The sequence below is a fragment of the Calidris pugnax genome, unplaced genomic scaffold (assembly GCF_001431845.1).
Source record: "Calidris pugnax isolate Ruff unplaced genomic scaffold, ASM143184v1 scaffold499, whole genome shotgun sequence".
NCBI lineage: Eukaryota > Metazoa > Chordata > Aves > Charadriiformes > Scolopacidae > Calidris > Calidris pugnax.
Window position 1 is genome coordinate 668,576 of NW_015092476.1, and position 15,246 is coordinate 683,821.

At 44.8% G+C, this 15,246-nt stretch overlaps 1 protein-coding gene across 4 annotated transcripts in view; it reads right to left on the bottom strand.

Annotated features, from left to right (window-relative positions):
• The window catches only part of CAST (calpastatin), a 65,021-nt gene that overhangs the window by 19,824 nt on the left and 29,951 nt on the right, over positions 1 to 15,246 (bottom strand). For all 4 annotated transcript variants that reach the window (XM_014962581.1, XM_014962582.1, XM_014962584.1 and 1 more), the window contains 10 exons: positions 11,123 to 11,182; positions 6,184 to 6,234; positions 5,789 to 5,845; positions 4,882 to 4,998; positions 2,822 to 2,902; positions 2,201 to 2,302; positions 1,621 to 1,701; positions 1,469 to 1,522; positions 799 to 882; positions 556 to 651 (listed from right to left, as the gene is read on the bottom strand). In XM_014962581.1, coding sequence (XP_014818067.1) covers positions 556 to 651; positions 799 to 882; positions 1,469 to 1,522; positions 1,621 to 1,701; positions 2,201 to 2,302; positions 2,822 to 2,902; positions 4,882 to 4,998; positions 5,789 to 5,845; positions 6,184 to 6,234; positions 11,123 to 11,182 — 783 coding nt within the window. The remainder of the gene's footprint in view (positions 1 to 555; positions 652 to 798; positions 883 to 1,468; positions 1,523 to 1,620; positions 1,702 to 2,200; positions 2,303 to 2,821; positions 2,903 to 4,881; positions 4,999 to 5,788; positions 5,846 to 6,183; positions 6,235 to 11,122; positions 11,183 to 15,246) is intronic.

Genomic DNA, 15,246 nt, shown 5'->3' on the forward strand with positions numbered 1-15,246 from the left:
CCATCGCTCCGTACCCGCGTCAGCTTGCAAAATCCCCCTCTATATTAAAAGAAAAGAAAGAAGGAAAGGAGAAAAAAAAAAAAAAAAAGGAGAAATTAAAAATAAAAGCCAGTATCACGTAACACAATTGTCTGTGCTTTGACACAAAACCACAAACCCAGAAAGTGTACGTTCACACTTGCTCTCCACAGAGGAAAAAAGTTTGAAAAACATGAGAAAATTACATCATATTCAAGTTTTTAACACTTCTCACAGAGCTAAGAAAAGACCTCAATTTTTCTACTCTCTTGCCTCTAGCCAGAATAACCACAGTTATTTTGTAGAAGAATCCAAAAGGAAAATCATACAACCTCCTAACGCCAGATCTTTAAGGTACAGCAAAGGCTGTGCAATGGCAATTCATATTACTCCTATAATTTCTAAGATAAACAGGATTTACAACAGAAAATGAGGATGATGAGCATCATTACAAGACCAGGCACACACAAAATACAACATGTGCTAGTGAGTTTTAATTAGAAGTTAACTAGTCAAAGGACAACTGTGTATATATACCTCTTTTGATTTCGTTTTCTTCTCCTTTGGAGGAACTGAGCTCTTGACTGAACTCACTGCTTGTGCCTGCACGATTTTTCCTTCCTCGCTTGGTTTCTGTGAGAAATACAAAATTACAGGCAAGTTCGAAAAAATAAAAAGAAGGGGAAAAGTGTCAAGATAATTTTGAAGTGAAGTATTGAGATAGCAATGGCAGTATTTCATTGCAATAAAGGCATGCAATGGGAGGGAAAATATCAATACCTCTGTTGGGGTTGCCTTCTTTTCGTCAGCGCAGGTGAAGTCGGACGACAGGGCCTCTGCAAGCTCATCCTCCGTCATGGGCTTCTGAGCAAGACATTGCAAACGAGGTTACGATCGTTAGAGCTCAAATATCACTGCTGTCAAACTCGGGTTTGAAATCTGAGCGTGCTCTACGCTTACTCACGCAATGACCTCAGAACCACATGCTGCTGTTAGAAAAAACAGTATTTCTCCTCGCTGGTTGATTCATTTTTCAGATAAGCTTATGTTTTCATATGTTAAACAGTAAAATTAAGCTGGCTTAGAGAATTCTCTTGCTAAGTATAGAAATTCAAGTAGTCTTTGCTAAAAGCATTGCAAAGAGACTCCTGCACACACAGCTGCTCTTTCCTCCCTTTGGTATTACTACCCACAGTGTCTCTACGAGCATTTATTTGACTCGTTTCAGCTTCAGTCCGTGTCCTGAAAATTCCTACTTCGTTATTAAAAACATCTATGCCAAGTTGTATTTATTTTTATCAGTACCTATGTTATCTGGCACCCCACAGCCCTCTCCCACTTCCTGGGATTTTTGGAAGATGGGCAACACTTAAATTTTCCTTGAGCCTAGTGATAATTGGGTCATTTTCACCTTTCAATATAAAAAAAATAAAAGAAAAAAAAGTCTTACTTCATCTCGTTCATCTACTTTTGGTGGGACTCCATCTTTGCCACCCCCTTTGCTCTAAAATGAGAATAAATTTTGTAGTAAATAGGAAGCAAAAACCATACAATATGCAAGAAAACACACAGGAAGAGCATCTTTTTTTTAAACTCACTAACCTTCAACAACTTGACGTACTCTGGAGGGAGACTACCTTCCCGTTTACCCATTTCTTCCAAGTACCTTGAAGATATATCTTCCTGTGAAAAGAATGCATGCATTAATGTTTCTGTACTATTGTTGATTGAAATAAATCTCTAATGTAGAGCTATCTACAGTGACATTTGTGGACAGAAAATGTGAGGGCTGGCTCCCATTCTAACTCAAAAAGTACGCATTCTTCCCCAAATTCTCAATGTTTTACTCTTTCTTGAGTAGAAATGAAGTCTCCCAGGTTGTTTACGTTCTCTTACAGCTCCATCACTGCCTTTTGTAAATCCAGTGAAACCACGCTTGGATATCAGTTCAAAAAGCAACAAACCTTTGTTGACAATTCACTGTTTTCTCTACTGCAACACATACAGAACTGTATCATCTCTGTATCACTGAAAACATCCCTAAAACGCAGCTGCGCAAACTGTATTTAACCTCTCAGCAGATCCAAGTGACACAATTACAGGATCAATATAGTAATGAAAAACTACAGACATACTTTAAAGATTAACCTTCTAAAAAGTGAAAATAAAAAGTGTAAAATACCGTAACTTCTGGACCAGTGTAAACAGGACTAGGAGGCACATCTTCCTCAGGCCCCCCTAGGGTGTCTATTAGGCTGTCCAGTGCCGACTCATCCATAGCAGCCTAAAAATTAAGCAGACAACTACAGAAGTTATCATGCTGTATAAAGGGAAAAAACCAAAAACCCAACCTCTGAATCATGTGGTGAATCTGCACAAAACTCCTGGAAACTAACCCAAAACCTTCCTTTCAGTAGGTCCTGCATTTGCCAAATTTTGAGCAGTGAGAACTGCTCTTACACTTGTTCCCCAAAATAAGTAACAAGATCATTTGTATTTATATACCAGCTGGTAATAATACATACACATACGAACATAACTGAAGATGAAGAGTAATTAATGTTATGCTAGCTTTGGTAAAAGGGATGCTAAGTAAGTCCTACTTGACAAAACACAAATGACACACCACTATAGGCCATTTGTGGCCTACTCTTTCAGAGAGTCCTTCACCACCACACATAACTCCTCAACAGCAGTACTTCAGCAGTTACCCATTAATTTTTTCTGAAACTGAATTGTGAGAGAAACACTCTCTGAGACATTTTTGCAAGGGGAGAATTTGTGTGGGACTGCGTTTACCAACCTCAGCACTCGAGTTATCAGTGACAGTAACCACACTTGCACCAGCTGGACCAGACGCTATGGACATCTTCTCGGACTTTGGCTGGAGAAATAAGGGAAAAATTAAGAGCTGGCTTTATTATATGGCCCTATGTTAGAAATTCTAGAGTCAGAACAAAGTAAAACAGAGATGTTCCACTCAGGCACACACATGTATTGCCCCTCTTCACCTACGCTTTGAATAAAAAAGCAAAGCTGGTTCTCCCCATTGGCTGAGTGCTCTGGGAGCCCAGCAGCTGCAGCTGGCATGGCCTGCTTAAGCCTGGAACACCCAACTCCAAGGCTGTCCATATTCTTTTGGACTCGGGAAATGGCTAAGACACCTGCAGAGCATCCAGAGACTTGGGCAGAGTGAGATGCCACCTACTCACAACGCTGCACAGACACAGACACTCTCTGCTTCCAGCGTGACTTTGCTGGGAGAAAGCAAGCATGCCATTTTACGTACTTTACCCCTTTCTTTTACTTTGCCAGTAAAATAAATCTGCAGAGCACAAAGACTATAAGGCCCCTTCCAAGCCTTTAATTTGCACCCCATATTCTCAATAGACCACTAGCACCAGCAGCAAACGCTGCTCAAGCTGGCAGGGTGGAAACTGCTTCGGGGAGTCTGGCACAGGAGCAACACCAACACAAAAATGCAGACAAAATGCAGACTTCTGCACTGCTGACACTCCCATTTACTGCAAGAAACAAGTGGGTTGTGGTAGAGCTGCAGGAGATCTTCATGTCACTCTGGCCCTGTCACCCAGATACGTGCAGAGCAGGAGAGCAAAAAGATCCAGATTTTGACTCTACTACACACATTTGCTCCAGCTTTTTCTCCACTTGTCCCTCTGAAATGACCCTTCCTCAGCTTTTTCCTCAACCTTTCTCTTCCTAGGTCTTTTTGGAGTCTTGCCATCAGGGCATACGTGCTGCTCTACTAAGAATGGATCACCTGCTGACCTGCTGCTTTTGGAGCCAACACGGGACAAAGTCCACATGTGAAGGAGCTCCACAATGGCACTGCTTACAGAATCACAGAATGGTTCAGGTTGGAAGGGACCTTAAATATCATCAAATTCCAACCCCCCTGCCATACGAACAAGACATTTGCTTGACTGCACAGATGATCCCTTCTGTTCATCTTCAGCAGTGAAGGGACAAGGGAAGAGACTGACAAAGAACTAATTACATCCAACAAGGATGTAAGTCGCTACAAGGAACTTGCAAAAAGCTTGCATGACTGACAGACAAACACATAACAGGCCTACAACTGTGATAATCTTCATGCCTCTTGCTTAGGTAACAGCAAGAGTGTGGGGACAGTGAAAACAGATGTATGAAGAGGACACCTAAAGGTGGAGGCACATCGGGGTCACCAAAGGAGCAGCACAAACCACCCACACCATCTGGCTGGGCCACCCTATCTGCAGCTGGTGCTTATGCATGAACGCTGTCATGGGTTAGCTGGAAGTGGTATACTCAAGATGCTGCTTAAGTTAATTTGTGGGTAAAATGTCCCTTTCTAAGTCCCAGCTTTTAAACCAGGACAATACAGCTTTTGAGCTTTTCTACATTGTGATTTTTGGGGGCCCAGTCTTGCTTTACAATATTCAGTGTAAGAATCACAGAATCACAGGATGGTTTGGGTGGGAAGGGACCTTGAAGACCACCCAGTGCCACCCCCTGCCCTGGGCAGGGACACCTCCCACCACACCAGGCTGCTCCAAGCCCCCTCCAACCTGCCCTTGAACCCCTCCAGGGATGGGGCAGCCACAGCTTCTCGGGGCAACCTGGGCCAGGCTCTCACCACCCTCACACCAAACAAGTTCTTCCCCACAGCTCAGCTCCATCTCCCCTCTTGCAGGGTCAAACCCTTCCCCCTCCTCCTAGGGCTCCCCTCCCTCATCCAGAGTCCCTCCCCAGCTTCCCTGGAGCCCCTTGAGGGACTGGAGAGCTGCTATACCACCTTGATTTGAATTTCTCACCCCTACAATAACATAAATAATACAAATTGCATTGCTTCTTCTACTATACCTTTGCTGTCTCCGTGGAGGCTGCTGGTGGAGGCTGGCCAGCCTGAGTTGTAGCTTCTTTTCCTGCATTATTTGGTTTAGAAGTCATTGTCACTGAAGGTGAGGTTTGGTTTTTCGCCTGCGTAGAGATAAACTATTATTATTCAATAAGGAAATACATGTGGGCTGGTTTTGTTTCATTTGTATTTTTTTAATTTTTTTTTTAAAGGAAAGAGAGAAATACCACAAGAAGCTGTTACCAAAGCATATCCTTGAAATGTTATTAGTAACTAGTGTTGAAAGTGATACAATTTATGTGTATTCTCACTAATAAGTGAGGATTCTGTCCTTGAATTTACCAAGCCTGAGTTAATGAAAATAACTCATAATCAAGGAAGAAGAGTATTGTATCATTGCTGAGGAGGCACAAAGAGTGCAAAGTTTGAGGATGGTGCTAATCTACAGGTTTTCAGAAGTTCAGCCAACTTGGCAGAAAGTGAAAACTCTTAGTGCCGTGAGCTGAACTACCTTCATTATAAGGGTAAAAATCACACCCATTGGTCAAGGAGACCCTTGCCCAGGTGAAGACCTTCCCTTGAGCATGCATGGGAGCTACAACTTGATGGTGTAATAGTATCTAAATAATAACCAATCAAATACTAGTACTAGGAGGCACTAATATTATGATGATGTAAAATGTGCATAAAAATCATGTGGAGAGTTCTGATGGGGGTGTGTGATTTGTGGAGACCATGGAGCACCCGGCCTTGTGTGCAATTCCAAAATAAATAATCCCCGTCTCGTCCTGGTGTGCGAGATCTGAGATTGCTCACAGGGGAATGGATCTGACTTTTTGGACAACAAAGCCCCAGACAGGGGGGAAAGGGAGGAGAGAAAAGAGAGGGAGGGAGAGAAATCACACAGCTTACATCACTGGGCTCCTTCTGCCTCTCTTCAGACAGCTGTTTATTTTGAGAGTCTGCTGGCTGTCATAAAATAAAAAATGGAGATCATTCAGCCTTACGCTAATTACATGCAATGGAACCATACTGGTACAGAACATGGTCTACACCAGTTCAAATAAGCACAAGATGGATTTAAAGGTGGTACCAGAACACTTCTTGAGCTGCTGTGAAGCAGTAAAGCACCCCGTTTTTCCCCAAATGCTGCATTCCCACACCTGCCAGCTCCTCGCTCGTTTGCACGCAGGTGTGTCACTATTCACAGGGCAGTGCCACTGGCACAGACGCAGCAAAGACCTTTTCCAAAGTTAGGCAAAGACCAAAGCACAACGACTACCCAAAGGTGAAATATATGTATTTACCTTGGCTGACTCTGCAGGTTTTCCAGGTTCTGCTTTGGTTGTTGGTGTGGGCTGAAACAGAAGCAACAGACATTCAGACAGAGATTAATCTGCTGGGTTATTTTTAAGTGGTCAGCTCATTTAAAAAAGAAAATCAGACAGATTCACACTTGTGAGCACACATGTGATTTAACTAATATACAGTGTTTTGATCTTGCAGTTTACAACATCTGCAACGTCCTGGCACAGATCTTAATTCCAGCAATTGAAGAGCACTCAAATGTTTGCAAACACACACACACTCCTCATATGAAGGACTCAAAAGAGGGGGAAGGAAGAAATTAAACAAATACAATGAACAATTCAATTTACATCTAAGAATTTTCTGCAGCCATGTCACAAAAATGATTTCTGTAATTCACCTCAAGTCAAAGTGCAGTAAGCAATAAATTACTACTAGTAGAAACATGTAAGAACACACACGGAAAAATTAAGGAATATTTTATATCTGGTAAGAAGAAAGAAAAATGAAAAGGCCAGCCTCCTCACCATATTTCCACTCACTTTAGCTGCGAAACATTAATTACCATTTAGATATATCAGGCTTCCGTTTGCTAGCCAACCACATAGAGAAATTTGCTACCTTTTTTTAACTATTTGTTATGCAATTATTCCACCCACACACGCAACCACAGACACTTGGCTGGGAAATCCTGAGCATGCATAAAAATACAGATGCCCGGATGTAAGCTTGGCAAAGGCCATGAAGCTGCAGAGGACAGTAAAGAACACAACACCGCAAGCAAGTCTGTCACAGAAGGTAAAATTATACACAGAGGATGACAAAAATTTCACGAACTCTAAAGTGGGGACAAAAATTTTAAAACATTAAACAAATAAAAATCAAAACAATCACTTAGTCTCTCAGATTCCCCTCTTTGTATTTTCTCTTGACATCTAATCTGATTAAATCACAGTACTTCTCCGGTTCAGTCATACTTTACATGCTCCCACTTGTACCTGCCCATTACATGACTACCACATGGTGAACTCAAAGACACACACATCCATTTGTGTACCTCTACACTAAATAATCCTATACTGAAAAGGTAATCCTTTTCACAGTTTCAAAGCTAAAAAAAATGGCTGGACGTATTTATGTAACAGCTGAAGCAGAGTGTCAGCCAGACTCGAGATGTCCTTTGGCTGCAAAGAAAACTAGCCCAAGGGCAGGCATGAGGTTCAAGGAGCACAAAATTTGACTTTTCCTGCTGCAGGATTGCTGCCTGCTCAGGACGTTAAGTGCCCTGCTGTTAAGAATACAAATCCAGGTTTCTCTTATGTGCTTTTCAGAAGAAAAGTAAACACACCACCTTTTTTTGCAGGACCACAAAATGTATTTACTTGCATTCCTGTCAACACCCAGCAATATAAATTCAAATTCTCAGCCCGCCAAACCAGTTATTACCAACTGCTTGCCTTTTTTATACATTGTAAAGATTGTTTTACTAAGCGCTTAATGCCATTTTTGTGTGTATGCATCATTTATTACCCTCGTGTATCTCTGGATTGCTCACAGTGTAAGTTTTTCTATGACAATGCTGAGGAATGTATGGACTTATGGGGCAACGCTGTCATTCAAGGCTTAAACACATGTGAGGATGATAAGGCTACATTAAAACACGTGATCATGAGCACACATGTGCTCTCACACGTGCCCAGACACGTCTATTTAGACACACCTTCAGCAATAACAAAGTTCAAATACAACTTTAAAAAAAAATTATTACCAGGCAAGTCAAACCAGCCATTTCAGTGTGAGACCATACTTCCAAAGGCAAGTACTCGTCCATCTTTAAAGAGAGTTGGCTGTGAGCAGTCACAGCCTGGAGCCAGGGCAAATTCAAAGCCAGCACTGAGCTTCTGCAGGGAAAGAGATGTCCCACCTCCCCTTCTGCTGCCTGATCCCACCTGACCGTGCCACCACCCCAGAGCTGTATCTGAAACACTCAGGAATCACAGAGTCATGGAATTGTCCAGATTGGAAGGGACCTTTCAGGTCATCAAGTCCAACCATCAACCCAACACTGACAAACCCCCCACTGACCCATGTTCCTCAGCACCACGTCTGCCTGGATTTTAAATCCCTCCAGGGATGGTGACTCCACCACTGCCCTGGGCAGCCTCTGCCAAGGCTTCACAACCCTTTCTGGGAAGAAATTGTTCCCAATCTCCAGCCTAAACCTCCCCTGGCACAACTTGAGGCCGTTTCCTCTTGTCCCATGGCCTGTTCCTTGGGAGAAGAGACCGAATCCCCCAGGCTACACCCTCCTTTCAGGGAGTTGGAGAGAGCGAGGAGGTCTCCCCTCAGCCTCCTTTTCCCCAGGCTGAACACCCCCAGCTCCCTCAGCCTCTCCTCATAATACACTGAATAACAACCTAGAAAAGGAGTACTTTTTAACCCATTCCCCAGTTGCACAAATGTGTGCAAGAGGAAGAAAGTGTGACAGGACGTGTTTTTGCGGTGGCAGTGGCCACACCAGCCACAGGGCTTCTACTTCTCCACCGGCTTCTCCAACTTCCCACCCAGCCCTGGGGCTTCTTGACCAAACGAGAAGTGCCACATTCCTTCTCCTCTGCTGCAGTACTCACACCTCTCCCAGACCCATGGTTAATGGGAGACCAAGGACTCAGGTACACAGACCTGAAAGCTAAAGATGGGTTCCGAGCACCTCCAAGAGCAGGGAGACTCCGAGGAAGAACAAATGAGATGTGGTTATAGCAGGCAATTAGGAAAGAGTTGTTAATTTGCGAGAAATTTATGACTAGAAATGAAAGTGACTCAGCAACCTTATTTCTTTTCAAAGGAGTCTGCTATTGAAACGCGGATGACTCTGCTGCATCCAGTGGGAAGAACACAACAGACACTGAAATAAAGCATTAATTGTCTTGAGCACTGTCCTGGTTTCAGCTGGGACAGAGTTAATTTTCCTCTCGGCAGCTGGTACAGCGCTGCCTCTGGGGTGTAGGGTGAGGATACTGGTCACAGATGGATGTTTTGGGTTCCCAAGGACTTTGCAGCTTCTCATGCCCTGCCAGCGCAGGGTCTGGGGGGCAGAAGGAGCTGAGAAGGGACACAGCCAGGACACCTTTCCAAAACTGGCCAAAGGCGTGTTCTGGAAGGGAGGGGGCACAGCCAGGACACCTATCCAAAACTGGCCAAAGGCGTGTTCTGGAACATATGATGTCATGTTCGGCGTCCAAATTTGGAGGGATTTGACCCGGCGGCGGCTGCTGCTGCTCAGGAACAGGGTGGGCATTGGCCAGGTGGTGGTAAGCAGTTGTGTTTCATTTGCATCACTCCTTTTCTGTGGGATTTATTTCTCTCTCTCGTTGTTGTTTTCATTACATCAACATCATCATCATTATCATCATCATCATTATATTTTGATTCCATTATTAAACTGGTCTTATCGCAACACATGAGTTTTCTCTTCCAGTTATTATTCTCTCAAGAGAGAATAATATACTCAAGAGTATTATATACTCTCTTCTCAAGAGTTTTCACTCTTCCAGTTATTACTGTTGTTGTTATTATATTTATATTTATATTTATATTTATATTTATATTTATATTTATATTTATGTTATTACAATATTTTAATTCGATTATTAAGCTGTTCCCATGTCAATCCACAGCTTTTCTTGCTCTCACTCCCCAGTCCCCCACGGAGAGGGTCAGTGAGCCATGGGGTGCTGGGCTGCTGGATGGGGCTGAACCAGCAGTCTGTGGAATTTTGGGGGGCTGGCTGGAACGGGGGGCTGTTCACCAGCCTCACAGGTGGGGTGCTGGGCTGCTGGAATTTTGGGGGGCTGGCTGGAACGGGGGGCTGTTCACCAGCCTCACAGCACGGACACATCCCTCTCAGACTCTCCTTCCGCCTCACCTTGCAACACCAGTTTCAAAGATCTGATCAGAAATTTACCACGTTCTTCTAGAGTTATTTCAAGTTTCAAGCTGTGGGAGACCATAAGTATTTTTAAGTAGATTGCTGGCTGGGTGTGACCATACAGAGAACAGCATCAGAAACGAACATGGCACTAATGAATTTAACAGGAAGGTGAAAACAGAGACTTGCAGACACCTTCATTCACAAGTGGTGATGATGACGGTGCACAAATGGAGGTGGTTCAATTATCCTCCAGCTTGCTGGACTGGACCAGAGGACCTCCAGAGCCTCAGGACTAAGTGTCCTCTCCTGACCTCACCACTCTTAAGTGTTCCTTTATTTGTATTTACACAAGGTTCAGGCAGACCCAGGTTTTACCACTGCACAAGTCCCTGCTGGTCCAGTTTGGTTTTCAGCATTTTTGTCGGGTTTCAATGTTAACGATTATGGAAAACGAAGGCGGTAGAGAATCGTTAATCATTTGTTTAAATAACACACGTATATTCTCTTAGGCAACAGAGGCGTAGGTGAGGATGATGACTCTCCACTGGCAAGTGAAGAACATGAGCGATGACACAGCTTCCACGCTGAGGCGGTGCAAGTCATGAGGCAAGACAGAACAAGCACCAAGGACAAAGGCAGGGGAGCTGCCAGACGGACAGAGACAGGAGACCAACCAGACAGCACAACCCTACGTATACTAAAAGCTGAAATTTGTCCTGAATTCTCTGAATACGCGAAAAATTATCCCAAGGTACATAACCCCGTAGCTACACTGGGGGGAGCCATGCACATGTTGCAAAACGTGACTGAGCTAAAATTCAGTACTGCTGTCATAAAGACCTCCGAGCACTTTGTATAGAGTTTTTTAGATACTTTTTGAAGAGCACACTAAGCTGCAGAGAAGAAATATGCAATAAAGTTACTCAGTACCAGTACTAAAAAAAGAAATTCCATTGCTTCATATCTTTGTGCTTAACTGCAAGCACCAGTTTCTCAAGAATTCATACCTTTGTCTCAGATGGCTTCATAATTTGTGTTTTTGGTGCATCCGCAGAGGGGGACTGCTTCTGAGGGGAAAATAAAAGAAAAAGGGAAATTGATTAATTTCACCTTTGTTACACATAGTACCACTAAGTAAGCATAAGCAACCTGAATTCATTAGATATCCAGCTAAAAACTAAGAATAAGTTATAACTGAAAATTAGAGTTATTGTTTCAGATCTTCTCTCTTGCCCACATTTCTACCATAGGTGTACAGAAGTCATAGAACTCATGGAATTCTATACAGCATTTCAATACTGTGATGCCCATAGATCTTCTCACAACATTTTTATTTTTACTCTAACATGTACTGAAGGCAAATTTCAAATCAGGTATCAAAACAAACTCAAACCCTGCTCTGATACTGAAGCGCATTTACTTAATTGTGCAGTATTCTTCCACATTTCTTCATTTTTTAACAAAAAATTGTACTATTCGGTTTTACTAGTTTTCCACACAAAATATTTAATACTAAATTAGAAAACTCAAATATGATGAGATAATATACCGACGCCATACCACCTCTCTACTCCTGCTCCGCGTTCCTCTGCCCTAAGGCTGTATTTGCCACCTTGATCACAGCAACAAACTTAAGAGTTTATATTTAAATGAACAGCACAAGATATCCCTTTTTTCTGGGTTTCTTCATGTTTTCCATGCCGCTTGCTGTACGGAAACACGCCTTGCCTCAATGAACTCAGAAGCTGTATCACTACTCCATACCTGGGGTGACTTCTTTCTTCCACCTGTAAAAATCTCTTATTTCCAGAGCTTTTCACAGCACAAGCATCTCTCCACAGGAGTTGTACAGGATTTAGAAGGTACGTGTGGTGCTGACAGCGCGCTCTCCCCGCCAGCGTACCCGGTACCTTGCACACCTTGTGAAAGCTTTGACTGCTCTAAATATATACCAGGGAGGATTTGTGATTGTCACACTGACGAAACGTAAGCAAACAGTATCTGCTTTTTCCACATACGTATATCCCTACAGACTGACTACACACTAGAAGGGAGCTTCTGTACGGGTGGAGACGTACGCAGGAATGTACAGAGCCTCCTACTTCAGGACAGGGAACAACAGGTTTTAAACAACCTTTTTATATATGGCTGGAGCAACCATCAGGGAACCCATAGATAACACCACATACTTCTTAATTGGCCCTTTCATTGTTTTTTTCCATTCCTTTTCTTTCTTTTCTGTGAAATTAATCTGAATTCCTTCTACATGACCAAGAAGTGTGTGTCTGTTCTACACCTTCACATTAGTCACCTCGGTCCCTGTCCATTTAATCAAAATACATTTATCTAAGCCCTTCTCCCTCCCGCCCCTCTGAGAACTCCCACTAAGCCTTTTTCTTACAATATACTGAAAAACTCTTTCCCAAGTTCCAGCACAGCAGCACTGCTACAACTTGCAGAGATTAGTGAAAAACACCCAAATAAACCAAACGATCCTTCTTTCTACCCTGGTGCCTCACCTCTCTTTTTGCCTGAATTCCCCGCTATTCAGGGCCTCCAATTTTCCACTCCCTCCCTGAAAAGACCCACTAGGAGAAGGAAGGGGGGTCCTTGTCCTTTCCAGCCCTTTACTGCCCAGGGTTGAGCCTTGCACGGAGCTGCCAGGGTCCAACCCCTGATCTGGTGGCCATCAGGCAGCCGGACACCACCAGCCTGGCTCCTGGTGGGCATCTTTTTACTGTGGGTCGTTGTGTTCTTCCTCTTCCTCTTCCGACCACGGGGCTGCAGGAGGGGCCAAGCAACACCGGACGCGTGTCAGGCGGTAAATATTAAAAGGCTGCTTAGCAACCGGCGTGATGAGGCAGCGGGGCCGGCACACCCTGCTGGCACCCGGGGTGGAGAAACAACCCCTCGCCAGGAGAACGGCCCGGACGGGCAGAGTCCGACCTGCCCCGGGGCTGGGGGTGGCAGAGAAGGTGCCCCCACGGAGAGAGGGGGGGTTTTGTTGTGTTGTCAGGGACATCCCCAAGGGCAGAGACAGCACGGGAGGGAAAAATGAGCACGGTGGGCACTGACTGCTCCTCCTGTGGCTGCACCCCGGGTCCTGCCCACACAGAGGGGGCTGAGATGGCCCCAGACCCGACCTGGCCCACAGGGAAGGTCCCCTGGGAGCACCTGAGGGTCCCATCTGGGGGTGGCTGCTGTACGGCTCTGCAAGCTGGGAGGAGAGGGAAAGCAACAGGACCACAGCAGGGAGGACACAGAACTGTAGCATCTTAGAATCATGGAATGGTTCAGGTTGGAAGGAACCTTAAAGCCCCCCAACCAAGTGCCACCCCCTGCCCTGGGCAGGGACACCTCCCACCACACCAGGCTGCTCCAAGCCCCCTCCAACCTGCCCTTGAACCCCTCCAGGGATGGGGCAGCCACAGCTTCTCGGGGCAACCTGGGCCAGGCTCTCACCACCCTCACACCAAACAAGTTCTTCCCCACAGCTCAGCTCCATCTCCCCTCTTTCAGGTTAACACGGAGATGGTCCCTGATCCAGAGGAAAGAACCTACTGGCGGCATGGGACCCCCCATGACAACCACAGACGGAGCTCAACAGAGCAGAGAAGGAGTTACAGGTTGACACTGATTAAGCACAGGTAATTATCAGTAGCTGATAATTACCCCACGCTGTTGCAAAGCTGACAGGTGAGAGCAGCACCACAGCCCACGCTCTCACCAGCCTGCCCGGCAGGGAGGACCGGCATGGACAGACAGACAGGCACAGGAACCCACCCATGGCCCTCAGGGGCTCTTGGCCACTGGTTAGAAGATGCCCTTCCAGGATGGGCTGATGAAGAGACTGAGGATCTGCTGCGGATGGACATTCTTGACATGGTTACGATTTAGCAGCAATTCAAATTACATTTATTTGAGGTAGATCAAGAGGCTGAATTTTAGTAGCACTTAATAATTAACTGATTTAAAGTCTTACAAATTGATTCAACAAAATAAATGAACTTAACAACAGGTTCGAAGGTGACAAGATTCACACTAACTTACGACAAGGTATCCCAAATGAATACATACACATGTGACCAAAAGCACAGATCTTGAAATAATGCTTATGCATCTGGGCAAAGACTGTAAGCGAGCACACACACCCCCACACCCCCGTGGTCTGCAGCAGCACTGCCCCAAGGAGCCAGCAGCTGCCCCTTTTAACAGACAAATGGAAGAACATCCACACCCATGAAGCTGATGTGTATATCACAAACATCTAGATGGAGAGGCAGATGGAGGAGAGCCTATAGTTAAAATTTCCCTTTTGCCAAATTTAGGGTAAATATTCACACCGCACTGGCATTCCTCAACAAGCGACGACTGAGGCTCAAGAGGGGGTGACCTGCCCTGTCCTCGAGATGTCTGTCTGAGCAGCGTCCCAACCCAGAGGAGATACTGGCCACAGCCCACTGCAGTCCAGGAGAGATCAGAGGGTCTTTCCTAGAACCACTGCTTACAGCATCCAAGATCACTGACTTTCTCCAGGTACCTTTCCACTATTGTTCCAGCTCAGACAATGGAATATTCTGGTACTTTCCACTGGTTACACAAGCCCAGAACTTTCTGGGTCCTGAGGTCCTGGTATCCCCCCCTCTGTGGCCATGATTCATGTGTTGCCAAGAGTGACTGATGACATTTATTATTTTCAAAGGGTAGGAGCCATGGAAACCAGACACACCAACGGGCTGCCGCAGTGTTCTAGTCCGTTGCTCTCCACCTTTCTCTCATGTTAGACCATTATGGATTGCTCTGGACCATTGTATTATTATATGAGGAGGAAATTGTGCCAAGCACCAAAAGGCCTCAGGGTGGGAAGGGGGTTACGCTCCTCCATGATCGAACTCGGTAAGAGAAGGAATACCAGCCTTAGAAGCTCATTAGTAAAATTAGGGGGACAGTCCTCACACTGCTGTTGAAACAGAACAGTCACAAAAGCCAAAAAGTGGGTTAGTAAACCAAACCCAAACAAGCCTCAAAAATAGGTTATCTGGTCTCATTGTACATACCCCAGCAATGTGGAAGTAAAAGGGAAAGGGCAACAGGAAAAGAAAAATAAAGGAAATGTGACAAAAAGGAAAAT